Source organism: Cervus elaphus, chromosome 8, assembly GCF_910594005.1.
Source record: "Cervus elaphus chromosome 8, mCerEla1.1, whole genome shotgun sequence".
NCBI lineage: Eukaryota > Metazoa > Chordata > Mammalia > Artiodactyla > Cervidae > Cervus > Cervus elaphus.
Genome location: NC_057822.1, coordinates 45,530,833 through 45,554,419, shown reverse-complemented (window position 1 = coordinate 45,554,419; position 23,587 = coordinate 45,530,833). Strand labels below are relative to the sequence as shown.

Here is a 23,587-nt window from a genome sequence, read left to right as displayed (position 1 = left end):
CCTAAGGTCATCCAGTTTACTTTCCAAGTAAAGTGAATTAAAATGAATATTCATTAGGCAAATTGTAAATGATTATGGACACAGGTATTTTGTTCTGATTCTCTTATTGGCTAACAAGGTTTGGGGGGGGGGTGGTTATTAAAGAGGGGACATAAATACTGTTCAAACTAAATCGGTTTTTTTTTTTCTTCCCCAGGGAAAAGACTTCTGTGCTTATGCTAAGAAATAACCAAAGATCAAAATCTAGTAATTAGCTATAAAACAATTTTTTTTCTGACAGACTAGCTCTGTTGACCTGAATAACTTCAATCTTTCTTCCCAAAGATGCCTAGGAAGTTGAGAATAATTTTCTTTTTACTTTTCCTTTCTTATTTGTCATAACTTACTGTTTATAGGCTTCCCTGGTGGCTGACAGTAAAGAATCGGCCTGCAATGCAGGAGACCTGGGTTCAATCCCTGGGTCTGGAAGATTCCCTGAAAAAGGGAACGGCTGCCCACTCTAGTATCCTTGCCTGGAGAGCTCCACGGACAGAGGAGCCTAACAGACTATATAGCCCGTGGGGTCACAGAGTCAGACACAACTGAGTGACTGACACTTTCACTCTTTAAACCTGAAATTAATCCATTCCAAATACAGGGTATGAGTGAATGTATCATTTTTATTAGAGAAAATTTTCTCCATACTTGAAATGCACTAAATCGATGTAATCAGATTGCTTTATATGAGCACATTTGTGTTCAGTAAATATATCTGGTCTCTCTTCAATAACACTGCAATATAATTACTAGGTGCAAAACAAAGTAGCATAGATCCACATACAGACACTCACTGTCTTCAGTGATGACAGCATTATTGAGATCTCTCGTGTATGCGTTCTTAAAAGAAACTTTCTCTTTAAAAAGGGGATAGGCAGAAAACATCTCATGGGGAAAACCTGTATGAGGTTAAAGTTTAGCCACAGGTATAAATTAAAACAGGTCAGAGTATTCAAACCTGAGAAAAAGGGCAGGCATGACGTTTACTGCGCACCAAGAAGACCTCGATGAGGACCACAGTCAGACTAAACAGGTGCTTTGGACAAATCACAAAACTCAGTCCAAATTACTGTTACCTAATCCCGGGGTTCTCAATGGTAATTATGCATCAGAAACCCCACAAATCTCTTAGATACCTGTGCCAAACTCCCAAAATACTGCTCTACAAAGATGAGGCCTATGTATCTGTAAGTTATAAAAAGCTCAAAAGATTAATGTAGTACACATATTGTTGGTTGCCCACTTTTTTCCCCTTATCTAAATTGATTCTAAAAATGACCCACTCTGCCCTCATAAATACCTCCCGTGTCTCAGAGGAAATGAATTCCACTTCCAGCTACAGTAGACCCAACTGACCTAAGAGTGAGTTATTCCATATCCTTTACCAGTGACTGGCCTGCGGGTGGATCAGGTCTAACTAAGCCACTTTAGATCAATGAGACCCAAGCCTCTGGTGGCAAATTCCGGGAAAGCTGCTGCATGTTAAGAGAGGGCCCTGAAACCCTCCCTGGTTCCTGCACTGCATGTCAATGAAGATGCACACAGTCCCAACTGCTGCTGGCAAACATCCCGTGACCACGAGGGTAGCCAGCACCAGATGATGCCAACGCTGCAGCTGAAAACAGCAGGGAGAAGAAAAGCCCAGAGGTTCTTGGTGACCCTCCTGCGGGGTCACTGGAATCCAAGTACTGAAGCCCTTTTTATCAGTTAACTTCATGTATAACGATTCAGTGGATTTTCTTACTGTTTAGGTCACTTTAGCTTGGATTTTTAATTATCTGCATCTGAAAGCTAACGGGTTACCCCACCGCAGCACCTTTACAATCATGTGTGCTGTGCTTAGTCAGTCGTGTCCGACTCTGTGACCCCATGGACTGTGGCCCGCCAGGCTCCTCTATCCACGGAGCTTCTCCAGGCAAGAACACTGGAGTGGGTTGCCATGCCCTCCTCCAGGGGATCTTTCCAACCCAAGAATCAAACCCAGGTCTCCTGCATTGCAGGCTGATTCTTTACCATCTGCGCCACCAGGGAAGCCCTAACAATCTGTATTAAGTAGAAACCACACAAACATGCCTTCATTCTAAATCTGTAAATCCGAGATTGATTTATCTTTCCTATTTTAACAGATTAAATCTTTAAAAAACTAATTTACATCTTGTTACACTTTTCCAATGTTTGGGCTGAACTGTATTTAAAAGTTTATGCTCACTGCATTCATTTCCTTATTCATTCAAAGTTCTTGCTATAGGCTTTGTCTTGAATGTGCAAGACCATTCGCCGTGCATAGAAGTCCCTGTATTCCTCTGGTAATTCAGCCAGTGTTTTTAAGGCTCTGTCCAAAATTTGTACAGCTCTTGATGCTGCCGTCAGATCTTTGTTTCCATAGGTATCCGTTTTATCATAGCATTCAGATGGAAGGTGCTTCCAAAAGACATTCACTCCCACTCCAAACTCTTCAGAAATTACATTATGGAACCATAAAGCTGAAGAAGTATTAAAAAAAAAAAAAAGTTAAAAATAAAAGCTGCAGTTTAAAAAAAAAACAAAATGTCAGTGAAATATCACGAATTGCATATAGCCAATTCAAGAAATAAATCTTATAACTAGATTCCTTCGTTAGCACACTCCTAGCTTTTAACAGAATCATTTTAACTTTTATGAATTGCCAACCAATTTAAAGTGTCAATAGCACAACCCTACGTTTAAAACTTCTGAAAGTGGCAATTTTCCCTTTTAACTTGAAAGACACAATGAAGTTCCATTTGTTTTCGTTCTGTGACTTGGGGCTGTGATTTGTGTTACTTGTTTACACTTCTTGAGTCACACACCACACCAAAAATGTTCATTTTTTATACACAGAACATTTCAATTATTTGAGGAGTATCTGACATTTTCTGACTCAGTACAGTACTTTTGTTCTCAAAGACTTCCTGTTTAAGCTGCATTTGGTTTTCTAACTTGCTTAAAAATCTGCATTCATTGTAGCCTCCCCAGTTTTATATTTCTAGTGCAGTTACAATCATCCTATGTTAACGTTCCTTTACAATATATATATAAAAGTAAAGCAAATATTTTGGTTGTGGAAAAGATGAATAAACTTCATATAGCTAATTAATATTTTACTTCCACCAGAAAGTTTACGTCTTTGTTTCCAATTGAGAATAAATATTTTCAAAACACAGGTGCTAAAGAAATACTAAACCAACACTACACAAAGATGAAATGCTAGTCACATCCAAAAAGTGTTTAATCTTGTGACAGAAACGAAGATTTATAAGATGCTAAATTTTAGAAATAAACTCATTCTAAGAGTGCTCTAGAAAAAACAAAAGCTTAAAATATTTTGATTTACAAAACTAGGTTCCAAACATGGTTTTAATCTTAACTACTCTTTCTTTCAGAACCTTTTTTTCCTTATTCAGAGATAACAGGGAAAAAAGCTAACCATTCTGTTAAATTTAAATCCAAAGATGGGACTTCTGCTCCTATTTCAAAATATCTGCAAATGTTCAGTATTTTTCCTCTTTTAAAATTGTATACAGAATAAGGCAGAACTGCATCACCCCTAACCATGCTCTCAAGATATAAAACCCCCAAATTTAAGTAATGGCAATGGATTTAAAACACAGTGTACTGTGACTGTTTTCAATGAAGATTGAGAAGTCAAGGTATTAAACTTTTATACACAATTGTGTAAAGTACACTAAACAGGACAACAGAAAGATTAACAAACTATGGTTCCCTGTCCCCAAGGAATTTATAATCTAGTCCCAAATACGATCATTTTATTATCAGTACTTTTATCACTCAAGAGGTATTATTATAAACATATCAACTTATATATGAAAAGTAAAACTATAAGCCAAATTTGTTAATGCACCCCTTAGAATTATGATTTTTATAATTTTCAGGTATTCAGTTTTGCATAATTACAGACGTTAACTGTATCACTGGTTACTAACAATAACTAATACCTATATACTGTTCAAAGAAATTAAGTGACACTAATTCAGACTTTAGAAAAATAGTGCACAAAAGTGTACATCATAGGTATTGCATTATAACATTTGATATTTAATAAAATATTGTTTGGCTTTGAAATATATTTACTATTTCTTCATAATTACTTAAGTGCCAGTTCTAAAACACATAAATATTTTAGAAACAAAATTATTTTAAAAGTACCATGAGGTACAATTTTTTTGCAGATATAAAGTATCTGGCTTAGTATCCTTTAATAAGAGAACTTAAGAGTATAATAATATATTTATAGGTTGTCTTTGAAAAACAAGACTTAATATTGTAAGAATCTGTCTTAGCATACTTTAAACACACACATTTGTATATTAAAAAAATCATCTTCTATAGTATAGGATACAGAAAACAAACTTTTGTATTAAAAAAATCACATAATGGTCAGGTGACTGAGTATAATTATTATAAAAAGCAAGTTACTGAAGTCTAGAAATCTTACCAGGAATGAATAGCACATCTCCAGCTTTAAGGGAACATTCGTACCTTCTAGCCTTGGAAAACAGGGGATATTTAGCTAAGTCTGGGTTATCTATGTTCAGTACTTCTGATTTAGAACCTGAAAAGTTCCAAAACAGGATGATATAGATTGAACAGTTAGCATTTTTTTTAAATAACCACAAATATAAATTTGAAAATTTATTTTTTTCCTTAACAACTACTTTACCATATCACACTGTGAGAATAATTACTGTTCTCCTGAAGACAATTTTCAGTGACCTACCCTTTATTTATAACCATTGGCATTCATGTAATATAATCAAGATAATCTGAAAGTTTCATTATTCATATAACCTATCATCTCATGTATACACATACACAATGAAGAACACAATACAAGACACATACACAACACAAGAATCATAATTAGGAAGAAGCCCTACAAAGTTTTTCTATGAGAATGAAGACATTAAAAAAAATAAAACTTTAGAAATTTATTCTTAAAAAAAAAAAATAGTACCTGATAAATATAAATATTGGGCATCTCGAGGACTGAACAGAACAACACGCTTTTTTCCTGTCACTTGTATTAAGAAGTTATCCATTACCTGAAGGCAAATGAAAACTTATGAAAAAGCATAAAATTCTAATATACAGAATCAATGGTATTCCAAACAGTTAACCATAAATCCTATCTTTTAATAAAGCTTGACTCAGATTACCTAAAACTCTTATAGTAATATTCTAATTTAAGAGTGAAACAGATGTGTTACACAACTGTGTCATTATTTCTCCAACACTGCCTTACAGTGGGAAGGACTGGAAGGCCATTAGAAAACCTGCTCAGAACACATCTCCCTTTGCCTCATCATGACAGCAGGTAGAGTTACATTTATTTGAGGATCCCTTTGGTAAGTACGACCAACTTCCCCGGTGGCTCAGATGGTAAAGTGTCTGCCTACAACGTGGGAGACCTGGGTTCAATCCCAGGGTCAGGAAAACCCCCTGGAGAAGGAAACGGCAACCCATTCCAGTACTCTTGCCTGGTAGACTACAGTCCATGGGGTCGCAAAGAGTTGGACACGACTGAGCGACTTCTTCACTTTGCACTTTCATTTGGTAAGTATGGGTTTCCCAGATGGTACCAGTAGTAAAGAACCTGCCTGCCAGAACAGGACATCTAAGAAATGCTGGTTTGATCCATGGGTCAGGAAGATCCCCTGGAGGAGGGCATAAAGCCCACTTTAGTATTCTTGCCTGGAGAATCCCATGGCCAGAGGAGCCTGGAGGGCTACAGTCCATAGGGTCGCAAAGAGTTGGACCCAACCGAAGTGACTTAGCACGCACACATGCACGTTGTAAGTATCTTTTTACTCATCTATCAAGGAACACTGTAAGGCCGACATTAGATAGGATGAGAGCACTTAGAAAAACCAGGTGTTGAGGGAACACACGGTGAGGCTGCAACTGCTGCTAAGCTCTTACTGTGTGGCCAACCAGAATCCGGTTACAGGAAGACATGCTGATTTCCAACTTACTTCCATGGACCGTAACTTGGCAAATAATTTTGACGAACTTAGTAATAATGGAGCAACGTTGACTTTTCTCATGTTGGTAACGGTACACAGCATTACTACAAATTTTGAAAAATCCTAAAAGCAGAGCTACAAGGACTTCCCTGGCAATCCAGTTATCAAGACTACATGTTTCCAAGCAGGGGGTGCGGGTTCAATCCCTGGTTGGGAATCTAAGATCCCAAATGCCTCACAGTGCAGCCAAAAATAGAAAGAAAAAAAAAAAAAAGGCAGAGCTACATTAATTCTCAGCTAAGGAATTAAAATATACTAAGCAAGACATATTCATGATTATTTACATATCACTTCAACTTAAACATTTCTCCTTTAACGCTGACTTATGTAAGCTTTAACTATATAACTAGCATTCCTTTGACTTATTTTTATGTTTAAGAAAAACTTCATAATATTTAAAACAGATACTACATAAAATTTGTGGATACAGTTCAAAGTATCAGTTATCATTTTCTCACCATATTATTCATGTAACTAAAACCTCAATAGAAAAAGGAGTACGTCAAGGCTGTATATTGTCACCCTGCTTATTTAACTTATATGCAGAGTACATCATGAGAAACGCTGGGCTGGAGGAAGCACAAGCTGGAATCAAGATTGCTGGGAGAAATATCAATAACCTCAGATATGCAGACGACACCACCATTATGGCAGAAAATGAACAAGAACTAAACAGCCTCTTGATGAAAGTGAAAGAGGAGTGAAAAAGTTGGCTTAAAGCTCAACATTCAGAAAACTAAGATCATGGCATCCGGTCCCATCACTTCATGGCAAATAGATGGGGAAACAAAACAGTGGCTGACTTTATTTTTCTGGGCTCCAAAACCACTGCAGATGGTGACTGCAGCCATGAAATTAAAAGACGCTTACTCCTTGGAAGGAAAGCTATGACCAACCTAGACAGCATATTAAAAAGCAGAGACATTACTTTGCCAACAAAGGTCCGTCTAGTCAAGGCTATGGTTTTTCCAGTAGTCATGTACAGATGTGAGAGTTAGACTATAAAGAAAGCTGAGCGCCAAAGAATTGATGCTTTTGAACTGTGTTGTTGGAGAAGACTCTTGAGAGTCCCTTGGACTGCAAGGAGATCCAACCAGTCCATCCTAAAGGAGATCAGTCCTGGGTGTTCATTGGAGGGGCTGATGTTGAAGCTGAAACTCCAATACTTTGGCCACCTGATGTGAAGAACTGACTCATTGGAAAAGACCCTGATGCTAGGAAAGATTGAGGGCAGGAGAAGGGGACGAGAGGATGAGATGGTTGGATGGCATCACCGACTCAATGGACATTGGTTTGGGTGGACTCCAGGAGTTGGTGATGGACAGGGAGGCCTGGTGTGCTGCAGTTCATGGGGTCGCAAAGAGTCGGACATGACTGAGTGACTGAGCTGAACTGAAAACCTTAAAAAATGTTAAGATCTTATATCTATCTCATTTAATTATACTGTATCAAAATCCTCCCAAGAGGTCCTCAGCTATAAAACACTATAAAACACACTTCTAAAACTTTATTATAAAGTTTTATATTTAGAACTTCTCAAAATATTCTTTTATCTTTGGAAACCTATCAAGGGGTCGCAGAGTCAGACACAACTGTGCACCTACTGTACACACAAGATATCGCTTTAAATTTTCTAAATTTCTCTACCCAACACCAAACTACACACAAAACTAGACTTTTAATGTGTTTTAGCTACTTATTTGCATGTGTTTGCACGTGTGTGTGCATGCTCAGTTGTGTCCAGCTCTGTGACCCCACGGACTGTAGCCCACCAGGCTCCGCTGTATATGGAATTTTCCAGGCAAGAATACTGGAGTGGGTTGCCATTCCCTACTCCAGGCGATCCTCCCAGGGATTGAGCCCACATCATTGTGTCTCCTGCATTAGCAGGTGGATTCTTTACTGCTGCGACACCTGGGAAGCCCATGCATATGTTTAAGCAAATAAAATTGTAACACCATAGAATAAATAGTCAAGATCAGTATCTGAACATCTTACTGCTCGATAAATACAATAGACACTTGACATTCTCAAGGGATATATACCCTGAGACCTCCAGGCATCTCCAAATTTTTACAGTGAAGTGGCTCTCCACAAACTTCTGCCTTTCTCCCAAAGAACGGTTCCATCTAGTCTCATGTATAACTTCAACCTTAACATTTTTTCCACTTTCAGTTCCCCCCTCATCTGGTGTCCATTTTTCACGTTAAAAAAAAACAAAAACAAAAAAAACACTTCAAAAAACTCAGTGTGTGTATGTGTGTGTGTGTGTATATACATATATAAAAAAAATGATGAATCAAGAACAAGACCACAGAGAAATACAAATGTAAGAAACTACCTAGGCTCTGGCATTAACTAAACAATTTACTCCCATACCACTGCATGGCAGAGCACCTGTTTTCAAAGGTTTGACATGTTTCAGCAAACTATATGTCAGAGATCTTCAGGGTAGCCTCTCGAAAGTTAACACTGTGAATGTTCAGTCTATAAATTCTAAAGAGCTACTGTAGTTTTATATTTCTCATTTTACGTAGCATACATCATAGTGTGTCCAAAGCTGTAACCCTGGTGAGCTGATTCGAAAAACACTGGAAAAGAACTGCTCTTCTTTGAAGAATTTTGGAAACTTAATGTCTCCTTCCAATAAAGGAAACTGCTTTCTGATATCTGCAACATCCTGCATTGAGAGAAATACAATGAGAATTTTAACAATAAACACAATATTGGAATAATGCTTATTTTATCTAAGGCTGCCATCAGAGCCCATGATATCATGGAGGAATGGGGCAAAATTCTGCTCACTGTTTTAAAATACTAGGATGTGACCATTGCCAACACATGATCTTTCAAGTGAAGGAATGACAGACTGTGTAATAAGACATTCAATGATATCACTATTGTTAACCTTTGTATGCTTCATAATAGGACAGTTCATCTTACTCTAAGCAAGAATCATACAATTGCCACCTACTTAAATGTAAGAGTCATTAACTTGAATGTTATCAACTATGTAAAACCTATGGGTTCTACTCAAAGAGAAGACTAAAAGAAGGTAAAGAAATAACATGCCATAAAGAGAAAAGACAGAATCTGACTTGATCCTTTTAGGGACCGCTCCTTAACACTGTGTCCATATTAATTTGACTCTGAATACATATATATGAATTATCCAGGTTTTTTCTATCATTTTAGATTGTATTTTATTAGCTGAATGCCATCTGCAAAATAAGTAGAATAGATTCCTTAACTGTGGAAAGATTAGATAACTTTTTACATTCAGAATTCTTACCTTTCTAGGGTCTTCTCCAAGTGATCGGAGGTAGTACTTCTCATCCTTAAACATGCCAAAGAAAAACAACATCAGTATTCACTTAAAAATATTAGAAAGTAAAGACAAAAGGAAATAAATTTGAAAATCTAACCCAATTAAGCCATTTTCAAAAAAAGTTCCATTTTCTTCCCTTTCTACTAATGCTCTCTGGTGGCCATATGAAGAAATGTCTCTATATGTGCTTGTAATAATGCAGGATCCACAAAATATCAGGTAAAATAAATTCTTTATACAGGCAACACATGCATACCACATCTAAAGCCACAAAGCTTCATTTAGACTTTATACTCTAAATTATTTACAATCTTAATTAGCATCTTAAGACTTTAAAGAATTCCCATTTTTATAACACACATGATCTCAGAGCATCGTTGAGGGCCAACAACAAGCTTCGTTAATGTAATGCAAATGTAGAAAATAATATAAAATACTTTATACTTTTAAGACTAATTTTTTAAAAAAATCTGAAACATTGTATTTTATAAAGCTAAGCTTTTCCCTAATCATAATTCTCAACCCAAATCAACAGTCAGCTCAGGTATGAATTAGAACTATGTCATCTTATAGTAATAAACTTAAGTTGATGCTTTAAAAAACTGTCAATTATAACTTTATTAAGTAGCTCTAATAGGGAAATATTTGAATTATGAAGTATACATTGCCTGCATTTTCTGTAATAATTAGTAAACTGAGCCACATCAGGTCAAACACAGGGACAACCCAACACAAGAATTCCGCCTCTTTTATACTTACATTGACCATTATAGCACAAACTTCAAAATATATCTCATTTACCATAACAATATATTATACATCTATGTTCATAGATTTTACTTAAATCCAAGATTTACTGATTTTAAATTTTTAATTAGTACCATATCAGATAAGTTTCATAAATTTATTACTAGCTAAACAGGTTCAGGGCTTGCCTGGTGGCTCAGATTCACAAAGAATCTGCCTGCAATTTGGGAGATTCAGGTTCGATCCCTGGGTTGGGAAGATCCTCTGAAGAAGGGAATGGCAACCCACTCCAATATTCTTGCTTGGAGAATTCCATGGACAGAGGCTAAGTCCAGGGGGTCGCAAAGAGTGGGACACGACTAAGCGACTAACACTTTCACTTTCAAACAGGTTTCAAAGTCTGTTCTTCAAAATTCTAAGAGTTTTCTACCCGTCCTAATGTTTCAGGATTTAAAATATAAATTTATGTGGCAGAAACAGAGATGCACCACAGAACCCTCTTCAAGAAAAGATTCATTAATTGCGAGAAGTGTGATAAACTTACAGCTCCCAGGTGTTAACTCCTTCAGGTCCACCTCACCCTCTGACTGAAGGTCATGCTCTTTCTAGGGAAGCCTCAACCAGTGACTAAGCAAGATGGTAAAAGGCCTAGACGCTGCACCCTGGACAAGATTCCCCCAGGAAGTAGTCTTTGCTCAGAGCTCCACACGGAGCTGGCAGAGAGGTGGTCAGCTCTGGATCACTGCCTGGTGGCACCCTCTACCCAAATCCTCTCCTTTTCTTTCACAGGTATTTTCCCCAGTAATAATGGCTTCCCTGGTGGCTCAGAGGTTAAGGCATCTGCCTACAATGCAGGAGACCCGGGTTTGATCCCTGGGTCGGGAAGATTCCCTGGAGAAGGAAATGGCAACCCACTCCAGTATTCTTGCCTGGAGAATCCCATGGAGGGAGGAGCCTGGTAGGCTACAGTCCACAGGGTCACAAGTTCACTTTCACTTTTCACTTTCACTTTCCCCAATAAGTCTTTTGTAGTCCTAATTTCATCGCAACATGTGTTTCCCAGAGAACTGAACTGACAGTCCAATTCATCTTACACATCACCCTAACTTTTAGACTTTAATACCATTACCTTGTCCCTATTTCCTTTATTTCACTTGACATTTCATGGCTATTTAAATCTGTGCCACTACTTACCCTTGGACAGGAAAGTACCAAAGTGCAGCTGAACATACATGTTAAAGCATGACTGTAAAGCTAAAAAACATTTTTCAGGTATAGCTAATGGAATCAGTTTTGTAGATATTCTAGTCATACAATTAGAATAAGACACCTGGGATTTGTAGGGATAAAACATCACGTGATGAAAGAACAGAGAAAACGCAATACCTTTTACCACCGAACTGACCATCAGCCCAGCTGGGTCAGATGCAGACAACAGCTTTCTTCAAAGCTTAAAAAGCAGTTTATTTTTCAAATGTGCTTTTGAGATAATACAGTAAACTTTTTAAAAAATGTATTTATAAAAGCCTCAATGTCTCAAGATATTTAAATTCTATGTTGCATTATTTTAAGCTGGATTATTATGTAAATAAGTAGAATTCTTCTGCATATAATCCTGAACAAATGTTATAGCAAATACACACAACAGAAATCACATTAATAACAATAAAAAAATACAGAAAGTCTTATAGATATGAAAACAAAGTTCTCCTTTTTAGCATCTGAACTTGGCATATCAGACCAAAGCATTTTCAGAGGAGGTAATATTAATAACTAACATTTAGTGAGTGATTCTACCTGTCAAGCACTGTGCTGAATACAGATTTTATTGAGTTAACTGTCACAAAAAACTTATGAAATAAGTACTATTACTGTTCCTATTTTACAGATGAGAATACTGAAGCAGAGAAAGGTAATGAGGACCAGGTTTGAGATCTAATAAACAGCACAGCTAGGATATACGGAAAGCTATAGTTCTCATATATCTAGCATTCTTTTATAAGAAAATAACTTAGTGATTACATATTAATGTTTTCTTAAGAAAATGTGTTAAAAACAATTACCTCTGAAATAAAGAATTCCGTATGCTTTTCTTCAGCTGCCCTTTGTACCAACTTGTCAAAAGGTAAAGTTCTGAAATAAACACAAAAGAATCCTTGGACTTAGTAAAAATAAACTAGTAATACTCTAGCCACTATACACACACACACACACGCACACACACACACACACAACTTGTTGGAGTTTGATATAATCTTCTGTTTTACAACACAGTATCATAATTTTTATTATAACCTATTATGTGGAATTCTAAGTTTTCAAACTTCATTTAGAGTTGAGTTTATTTGACTTAGGTTGCCTGAAATTTTGCTTTCAAAAATTAAAGATTTTTAGATCTACAGTACAGATGGATCCTTCTCATATGTCAACATACTCCTATTCCAAGTTGTTGTTAGAAAACTGTTTCTGGTTTTATGGTATATATGGAAATATACAAACTTGCAAGCTTTTACTGCTACTAATTTTCAAGTTTCATGGCAAAACAAGCCTCGGGATGAATGGGGCAAACTACTAATGCTACTGCAGAAGAGATAACAAGCATGAAGCGTGTCTTCTCACATGAAGACAAGCCCCTCCCCTTCTCACCAACCTGCCTGCCTTCCGGCACGACCAAACAAAACTGCTCTCCCCCTTCTACACCACATTCTATCATTTCAGGCTTCTGAGTATTAGCCCAAGGATTCCAGTGAAGTGATCAAATTTTATTCCGAAATATTTCTGCCCGAAGGCCCATCTCCTTCCATCCTGGTAAACAGGATTGAACACTGTAGAAGCAAAGTTTGTTTCCTTTACCTCACTCTTTTGAGTCTGAGGGTTACCTTTTCTGAGTGACATCCTATCTGTTCAATCTTCTAGAATCAAATGTACTGCCCACTACCTGAAGATAATATCTTATCAGAGACATCAAACACAGACAATGACATCATCAAAGGCATCTGGGTCCCTACACTCTAGCCTCCACACCTCTGATTAGGAGTTGTAATCTTTTGCTCTTACTAATAAATATCTTTCCACTTGAACTCTATAACAGGGAAGTAAGATTTCCTTGTAAGATGATGACCATGCAATGCTTTCCTTGAAACATAGTGGGTTAAGATAAATGTGGAATGTCAGCTGTTAGATAGATAACACTGTTTACTGAAAAGAAAAAGACCCTCTGAGAATTCGCTGGCGATCTAGTGATTAAGACTGTGCTCCCAGTGCAGGGGGCATAGGTGTTATCCTTGGTCAGGGAACTAAGATTACACATGCCAGGCATCTCAGCAAAGTGAAAGTAAGTCGCTCAGTCGTGTCTGACTCTTCGTGACCCCATGGGCTATACAGCCCATGGAATTCTCCAGGCCAGAATACTGGAGTGGGTAGCCTTTCCCTTCTCCAGGGGATCTTCCCAACCCAGGGAATGAACCCATGTCTCCTGCATTGCAGGCAGATTCTTTACCAGTTGAGCCACAAGGGAAGCAAATCTCAGACAAAAAACAATTATTTACTATGTCTAGACTAGAAGGATGGTGAGTCAACTCTTAATTGTTGGGAAGCAGAGGATGTAGCTTCCCTGGGTGCAGTATAACTCAGTAATTGAGCACGTCCCTTGGAAGAACTGAGAAACTAAGGTCATAGTCATCTTACGCTACAGTGTCTGTGGACGATGCAGCTTAACTAAGCTAGGGGATCTCTGTATCCACCTCTAGTCTTGTTCCCTTACAAGGAAGCTGTCACTGAGTGAGCCAAAAATGGCTTCTGGATTGGCCTAAGGACTCTACTGATACTATCCTGCTAGGATGCTATTTCCTGCCTTGTACCCCTTTGCAAAGCAAAGCCAGTCTGATGCCAGATTCTGGACTAGCAGGTGTCAATCTGAATTTGAGGACACTACTGATAATTATGTACAGTGGACATTGCAGAAGAGAAGAAAGAAGGCTGTCATCTACTCAGACCAATCTACTACTATAGTTTCTGGCTAATAGTATCAACAAATTTATTTTTTCAATGTTTTCCATCTCTGATCTCACTATATACCCTTCATTTCTATCAAAGCATCTTTTGAAGAGTTTGGAAATAATACAGAAGCCTCTGCAGGCCAGAGCTACCTCTGTAACTGGTGCAGTTGCTAAGGTCTTAGAGAGAACCTAAGACCTTTACAAGAACAGGCCAGGTAGAGTCATTCAGTCCAAAGCAGAACTTGGGTGCCCCCAGCAACCTTCTCCTGTAGTAGTACCATCCAAGCTTCTACAGAAGCTAAGCTGAGAGAGGGGGAAACAGGCATATCAGTTGGGAAGGTCCTTGGCCTTGAGGTCTCATCTATCCTACGCAGGTTTCAGTGAGAAGAGCACCTGCTATACGACACTCCACCGTCTGGACTGACTTACAGACCAGCAAGTGAGGGAGTATCCAAGAGGGATTAGGACTGTTAGGACTCTGTGGAGTCAGGCAAATTTGGGAATAAGTCTTGGTTCCATCATTTCAAGCTATATTTACAATCTTGAGTAAATTATTTAACATTTTTAAGCTTCCGTTTTCTCATCTGTATAATTATCAGTTAAAAAATCTACCTTATAGACATTTAAACGAGTAATATAATCTAGGATGCACAGTACCTGATATATAAGAAATGTTCGATAAAAGACAGATGGTGGGGATAACAATAATGGTAAATAACATAGCAAGCAAGCAGTTAACAACATTCAGAAAAAGAAAAAAAAAAAACCCCTTACTATTCTGTTCCCCATTTTGGAAAGGTTTCTTTCCAAGATCAGGAATGATGAAAGTGTAACAAACAACAAGAACAGGATGACAGGAGTTAGACGATGTGGATGTGATAGGCAGAAGCAGCAAAGCAAAGCTCATGTAAGACTCAGACTTGGAAAAAAAAAACCTATGGACAGAATACCAACAGTATCCTTTCAAGGCTCTTCATTTTTACATATATGGATTCTGGAAGAACCGTAAGAGCTACCATGAGAACAGAAGTAAAAGCTAAGACTTGGGAACATATTTATCTTCAAGTGTTTAAAAAGCAGAAATGAAACCTTAAAGTGTTAATAACGAGATACGTGCGTAGGTTTTTTACTTTTCAGCCTCTCTCTTTGGCCTAGATGCCTCCCTTCTTTCCTGTTCCCCAATAACTGCGAAAATGACTACATCTGTTTTCCCTCTCTCTCTAAGCAAATAATCTTGCAACTCTTCAGCAGCTCTAGTAAAAGGTTTAGAGGAGCTGGAATAGGAACTATTACATAATATACATGCTTCAAAAACATGTTTTGAAAAGTTTATAGGACCTGACATAACATCAAGGCAATTCAAGACGAAGTTTCAATACCCATTTGTTACAGCACTGGGCTTCCCTGGAAAATAAACATCATTAACTGCAGGCTGAGAAACACTCTTCATTCCAGCACTTTCTTCCACTTTCTTGTTTAATAAAAAATGAAAAGTTCTTACACTTGGAAAAATTTATGGCAATTAAATTCAATTCATGGCCTATTAAAAACCAAAACCGTAACAGCAAATATTCAAAGAATCAAATACCAAGAAATGGTTTGGCAAGCTACTATATGAACTTGGAAAACTCTAATGAGAAAAGTATGACCCTGGACACTGGAAGCTCTGTTTAGCTCATCTCTAAACTCTGGAAGGAACAGTGAGAGCCACCTTTCTTTAAAAAATCAGTCTTTTGTGAACACGGTTTTTCAATAGACTGGATTTGCTGGGAACTACACATGCTCAGAATTTGAAAATTGTTTTTAAATTTAACATTTTTAGTGAAACTCAAGGGAATAAACTGCATAGTAAAACTATAAGATTACAGCATTTAAAGCTTTTAAGTTCAGACATACCATGGCATTCAACTATCTTTTACATTTAAGACATCCCAAAACATAAAATGGCAACCACGAGGGAAATTTAACATATTTAAGATTATTTTGTCAAAAAAGAAAATTAAGTCATATTTATCCAAGTTGACAAAAGATTATACCAAACATAGCAACCACCTGTCTTATATTTCTGGAGAGGGAAGGAAAAAAAAAAAACAGGAGCTTATACTTAACTAAAAACAATCTGGAAGTAGAAAATCTTCCAAAAATAGGGCATTTAAAATTAAAACAGGTTATAAAGGAAAACTTTAGAATTTACAACTCTAGATAACAATTACTGATGTGGGAGGACCGACTGATCAATGAAGCACTGAATGAATCCTGCACACCCAGCCTTAGATGTACTCTAACTCCAGTCACAGAAATTCTCTGCTCTTTCCATAACTCCCGAGGGTATTGGGTATACACTCTATTTTTAGAATAGTCTTTGGAAATGTCTTTGTATAATTATGTAAGCTGAGAATTCTTGTCTTTTAAAAGCCATTCTTTAAAAATTAGTAAGCTATTCCATAATTATATCAAACAAGCCAAGAGAGAAAATGCCATATGGTCTTTGTATAATAATGCAAAAATATTTTACAGGTTTAAAAAAAGTTACATGTATCCCCAGAGTAAACCTCAGAAGAAAATACCTATATACAAAGTTTTTACTAATGAAGTCCATCTGGGCAACTGCAGCAACATGAATTTTCACCTCTTTCCTCCCTCCGATTTGGCTGAGGTAATCCACTGTCCATTTGCTTGTACACGCTCCCAAATCAATTCCTTCCAACACTAGAGGTTTTCTCTGTGTGGGAAAAATCAACAAAAATTAGGGAAAACCAACAATATATCAGGAGTTGTATTGGGTAATAAAGGGATAAAAACAAATAAGAAATGACTATTGATCCCAAGATGCTCAAAATCAGATCTACTGACAATTCATGCTGTTAACTAAAACAGGAAGAGGAAACTATGTAATATACTTAGAACAAAATTTTAACATTAGGAAAACCAAACCAAACCAAACAGCAATACTATCATAAGCTTAGAAACAAGAGAAGTTTGAATATTATTTAAAGCATTTTTATGAGTGCTATATGTAACAAAAAATACATTTGATTAAAATTTGTACTTTATAGTCAAATATTGTTTGCAACTTTTTATTTTGATAACCATTCTAAACTTATGGAAAAGTTGCGAGAACATTACAAAGAACTCCCGTATACCATTTACTCTGAGTCACGAGTTGCTAATTTAACACTTTGCCCCACTTACTTTACCATCTGCTCTCACTCTTGCAATGTGTGTATAGAGACATATTAAAGATAATTTAATTTTTTCTAAACTATTTCAGGGTAGTTTTCCAAACTGTCTCTATCATGCTCCTTTATCTGTAAAACTTGAGCATATTTTCTGAGAACAAAGACATTCTTTTATATAGCCACAGAATAATTATCAAAATTATATTTAAGTTATAATACTTTTATCTAATCTAGCTTGTATCCAAATTTCGCTAATTGTCTCTGTATTTCTTCCCTACTTCTGAGATACCACACTGCATTTAGTTCCTACACCTCTTTTAATCTGGAACAGTTCCTCAAACTCGTTCTTCTATGACCTAGACATTTTTTGAGGAGTACAGGCTAGTTATCTTATAGAATGTCCTTCAGTGGGAATTTACATGATGCTTCAGCTTATGCGTTTCTGCAAAGAACGTGCCACTCAGTATTGCCGAGTGCAAAAATTGTGATTTAAAAAAAAATCACCTTCTACATGTACTAGTTGGTATTCTAATGTAAGAATTAGCTCTAACTTCTCCATTCTTTTTTTTTTCATTGAGTCATAATCTACTGATACAATTTTGAAGCCAGATTTGGCCAGTAAGAATCCCTTCAAGCTGGCTCCTATGACTTTCTGCCTGAGCACGTCTTACTTTATGGTAAAATAACATAATCCAGTATTCGTTTACTTCTCTGTCCCAGCCCTACAGTTATTTCTTCAAGTAGCTCTATCTTCTAGTGGGGAATGCTGTTTAGAAACAATGATCTGGGTGCTAAATGTGTTCATGACTATTGATGTGTCGTTACATATAGACCTTCTCAGGGGACAGAGCTAGGAAACACATGAAGGTGTGTATATACTCACTCACTCCCCCCCACACCAGAATACACACACACACACACTACATATGCATATGGTTGTATTCCTCTCTCTCAATATGTACTATACATACACACGCACACACACACAGTCTTAATGGATGTATGATGAATCATGATACTTCCAATATGGTTACCTAATTCCAAACTTACACCACAACATTTAATATTTCTTGTTCATATATTTGTAAACTACCCCCTCTCTTCATGAGAAACCTGGTTCCAATCATCCTCAATGTTTAATCAGTTGTACAATCTCAGAATTCACAATAAGTACTTCTACAATTGCTAAGTTATACCACTGTAAAAGTATACAAACTAGAATTCAGCATTGCTGATAGTTCTTTTTGCTTTTAGACTGCCATAGAATCAAAGTATGGGCTTGGTGGCCACGGTGGTAAAGTGTCTGCCTGCAATGCAGGAGACCCATGTTTGGTCCCTGGGTCGGGAAGAGCCCCTGGAGAAGGAAATGGCTATCCACTCCAGTATTCTTGCCTGGGAAATTCCACAGAGGAGCCTGGCAGGCTCCAGTCCCTGGGATTGCAGAGTCGGACATGACTGAGCAACTAACACATTCCAAATTCATAATCAAAGTACTGTGTTCAAAAGTGACTTAGGTTACTTCTCTCTCCCTTAATTAGGTTCACTTGTTATTTTTATATTCTATACTAGAGTTTGGGTTTGTTTTTAATTATTCCTTATCCATGTTAATTTTATTATTACTATTATTTCAGAATATAAAACATTAATGTGATCTCCAAAGTCAAAATTATATAAAAAAGGTCACCGCATCTATACTCACCCATGTTGTAATCACTCAACCCCTACAGATAACCAGTCTCGTTAATGTCTAGCTTATCATCCCATGTTTCTTTCTTGCAAAGGGATTAAAAAACATATAAACGTCCTCATTTTTTTATACAAAACTATCTTATTTATACATTGTCTTTTGTAATTTTTTCTTTTTAATTTAAAATTATATCCTGAAGATCACTGCTATCAGTTCAGATTTTCTCTCATTGTTCTTTTACAACTTAGCACACTATAGTGTAAATGGACAATTTAATCAGTCTCCTATAGTAGGTTTTTTAGGTTATTTGTAATCATTCTCAAACATAATAAATACTAGATATTTTCATACTGTTGAAGTATATCCCCAGAGTAAATTCCTGAAGAGGAACTACTATATCATAAAGTAAACACATCAACAACTTCGTGAAATATGCCAAATTCCCCTCCATTAGGCTTGTACTACTTGGCATAAAATGTGAATGCCAGTTTCCTCACAGACTCACAAAGAGTGTATTATTAAAGTCTTTTGATTTTTGCCAATATGATACATAAATAGTATCTATTTAAGTGTAACTTTAAATTCTCTTATGAGTAAAGCTGAATGTCTTTTCATGTGTTTAGAGGCCATTTTAATCTTTTGTCAACTGTTCACTTTTTAATCAGATTTTTGCCTGCTTCCTCATTAATTTTTAAAAGTTCTTCCCATACATGTGCTTTTACTGACCTTTAATGAAATATATATTGCAATATTTTCCTCCCAGCTTGAATTTGATGTACTCAAATTTTAATCTTTTCTTTATCACACTTGAGTCAAAATAAGGAAACCCTGCCATAGACCTAGATTACAAAGAAATTTATCCATGTTTTCCTCTAGTACTTATGTAATTTCTTTATTTTAGATCTCTGATCCATTTGGAGATTACTTTTGTGTATGGTGTCAGATATAAATCTAATTTTATCATCTTATAAATGACTGTGGAAAATTCTGAAAGAGATAGGAATACCAGACCACCGACCTGCCTCTTAAGAAATCTATATGCAAGTCAGGAAGAGACAGTTAGAACTGGACATGGAACAACAGACTGGTTCCAAATAGGAAAAGGAGTACATAAAGGCTGTATATTGTCACCCTGCTTATTTAACTTATAGGCAGAGCACATCATGAGAAACACTGGGCTGGAGGAAGCACAAGCTGGAATCAAGATTGCCGGGAGAAATATCAATAACCTCAGATATGCAGATGACACCACCCTTATGGCAGAAAATGAACACGAACTAAAGAGCCTCTTGATGAAAGTGAAAGAGGAGACTGAAAAAGTTGGCTTAAAGCTCAACATTCAGAAAACTAAGATCATGGCATCTGGTCCCATCACTTCCTGGCAAATAGATGGGGAAACAGTGGAAACAGTGGCTAACTTTATTTTTCTGGGCTCCAAAATCACTGCAGATGGTGACTGCAGCCATGAAATTAAGACGCTTACTCCTTGGAAGAAAAGTTATGACCAACCTAGACAGCATATTAAAAAGCTGAGACATTACTTTGCCAACAAAGGTCCGTCTGATCAAGGCTATGGTTTTTCCAGTGGTCATGTATGGATGTGAGAGTTGGACTGTGAAGAAAGCTGAGCGCCCAAGAAAAGATGCTTTTGAACTGTGGTGTTGGAGAAGACTCTTGAGAGTTCCTTGGACTGCAAGGAGATCCAACCAGTCCATCCTAAAGGAGATCAGTCCTGGGTGTTCATTGGACGGACTGATGCTGAAGCTGAAACTTCAATACTTTGGCCACCTGATGCGAAGAACTGACTCATTGGAAAAGACCCTGATGCTGGGAGGGATTGGAGGCAGGAGGAGAAGGGGAGGACAGAGGATGAGATGGTTATATGGCATCACTGACTCAATGGACATGAGTTTGAATAAACTCCGGGAGTTGGTGATGGACAAGGAGGCCTGGTGTGCTGCAATTCACGGGGTTGCAAAGAGTCGGACATGACTGAGCGACTGAACTGAACTGAACTGAACTGAATTGAACTGAAATGACTGTGACTATCCAGTTGTCCAAGCACCATTTATTTAAAAGTTCATCTTTGCCCGAGTGATTTAATGTCATGTTCATCACACCCTAAATTTCTATATGAATGGAAATTTACCCAGACTCTGGAGACACATATATAAAGTCACTCAGACTTTCTTCTCTATTCCTCTGATCTGTCTATCCATGCAACTGTACCACACTGTTGGTTATTAAAACATTTTTAAAAATCCGATAGGACTATATCCCTTTACAGCTTTTCTTTAGAGTTTCTTAAGTAGAAAAGTCTTGTTTGGCAAATTAGTTACTGATTTCTGGTTTTATTACACTGTGATCAGTGTTATTTGCAATTTTCCACTTCACAATGTTTAGTGATGCTTTCTTTGTAACATATTATGTCTTGTCTAGGAAGGCTCAATTACAAAACACATTTTGCTAGCTATCATACAAAGCATTTCCACATTCATACATCATTTGATGGTCACAATTCTGTCCTGAAGGCATCTTATACTAATGTGTCCTCTGGTGGGTAAGGACAATAACCCATCGAGCCTAACCTCCCAAATAAATTAAGACTTGAGGGGGTTGGGGAAAAAAAAAAAAGACTTGAATCCTCCCCATAGGTTTCTAACTCCTAAAAGAAAACTTCATCCCTGACTTTTGTAACACTCAGAACTGTAGCTCTATAACCATCCTCAGAGATGTAAATATCAAGTAAAACTACTGGGGTAGGGGACTCTTTATCATGAGTGGGCTAATTGTAATCTTGTGGGGTGTTTTTTTTTTTTTAATACCTGCCCTAACTTATATGCAGAGTACATCATGAGAAACGCTGGGCTGGAGGAAGCACAAACTGGAATAAGATTGCTGGGATAACCTCAGATATGCAGATGACACCACCCTTATGGCAGAACGTGAAGAACTAAAGAGCCTCTTGATGAAAGTGAAAGAGAAGACTGAAAAAGTTGGCTTAAAGCTCAACATTCAGAAAACTAACATCATAGCATCCAGTCCCATCACTTCATGGCAAATAGATGGGGAAACAGTGGAAACAGTGGCTAACTTTATTTTTCTGGGCTCCAAAATCACTGCAGATGGTGACTGCAGCCATGAAATTAAAAGACGCTTACTCCTTGGAAGGAAAGTTATGACCAACCTAGACAGCATATTAAAAAGCAGAGACATTATTTTGCCAACAAAGGTCCATCTAGTCAAGGCTATGGTTTTTCCAGTGGTCATGTATGGATGTGAGAGTTGGACTATAAAGAAAGCTGAGAGCCGAAGAATTGACGCTTTTGAACTGTGGTGTTGGAGAAGACTCTTGAGAGTCCCTTGGACTGCAAGGAGATCCAACCAGTCCATCCTAAAGGAGATCAGTCCTGGGTGTTCATTGGAAGGGCTGATGTTGAAGCTGAAAGTCCAATACTTTGGCCACCTGATGCGAAGAACTGACTCATTGGAAAAGACCCTGATGCTGGGAGGGATTGGAGGCAGGAGGAGAAGGGGACGACAGAGGATGAGATGGTTGGATGGCATCACCGACTCGATGGACATAGGTTTGGGTGGTCTCCGGGAGTTGGTGATGGACAGGGAGGCCTGGCGTGCTGCGGATCATGGGGTCACAGAGAGTCTGACACGACTGAGCGACTGAACTGAACTGAACGGCTCTTTATTCTCAGTTTTTCTGAGCCTAGATTCCCTTGAAAAAGCACTGCAAGTAAAAACACTTTCTGCCCCATTAACGTTTTTCTGAGTTTTAGTTTAAAGAACTAAGGTTCGAATTACAGATACAAAAGAATCGAACGTCTGATCTTCAACCCACGTTAGTCAGAATCCAGTAGAAGTTTCTCGGGGGGGTTCCCATTGCTTCCCCTTTTGGATCAGTGCAGTGAAAAACTGCTCCTTCAAATCCAGCAATTCGTGTAGACTAACAGGCGCCATTCAAGCTATTGGGGGGTGGGGGTGGGAGGTGGGGAGCGAAATTGCCCCTCGACTTTAGACCTGAGGGAGGCGGGGGAGGGGGGTGGAGTGGGTATTTCCCTAGGGTGCAATGGTAATGGTATTAGACTCCTTGACTAGACTCCCGCAAGGCAGCGAGCGGGGCTTATTAGGCGAAGTATTTCTCGTAGTCAGCGCTCTGCCATCCAACTGCTTCCCAGAAACGTGGAACGGTGCTCGCCGAAAATTTTGGCAAGACCGTCAACATCCCCCACGTGCTCCCTTGGCCGTAGGGCCAACCAGCCACTTCCAACTGACAACCTCCTCCCCACAACCTGGATCTCAAGAAACCAGTCCGGAGCCGCTCGAGTGGTAGGAATGGGTATCAGCCGACATCCCGTGGTTCCGCCCCGCGAGAGGGCCTCACCTGCGGATACAAGTGCTCTATGAACTGCTCCTGCGAAACGCCCTCGAATCGGGGTACTGGGAAGCGGTGCCCGGCCATGGTTGTTCACGCCAATCCTCTTTCTTGTCCTGGGACCCTCTGCACTAACACGTTCCTCAGCGCGCGATCCGCCCGG

At 38.0% G+C, this 23,587-nt stretch overlaps 1 protein-coding gene across 1 annotated transcript; it reads right to left on the bottom strand.

Annotated features, from left to right (window-relative positions):
- Positions 1 to 641: 641 nt before the first annotated feature.
- Positions 642 to 23,569, bottom strand: TYW5 (tRNA-yW synthesizing protein 5). The gene is made up of 8 exons (XM_043910455.1): positions 23,434 to 23,569; positions 16,739 to 16,893; positions 12,237 to 12,306; positions 9,391 to 9,435; positions 8,641 to 8,778; positions 5,030 to 5,117; positions 4,511 to 4,627; positions 642 to 2,519 (listed from the first exon to the last, which is right to left on the bottom strand). The coding sequence occupies exons 1-8, from the start codon at positions 23,509 to 23,511 to the stop codon at positions 2,263 to 2,265; spliced, it is 948 nt and encodes a 315-aa protein (XP_043766390.1). The 5' UTR covers positions 23,512 to 23,569; the 3' UTR covers positions 642 to 2,262.
- Between the last annotated feature and the right edge of the window lie 18 nt (positions 23,570 to 23,587).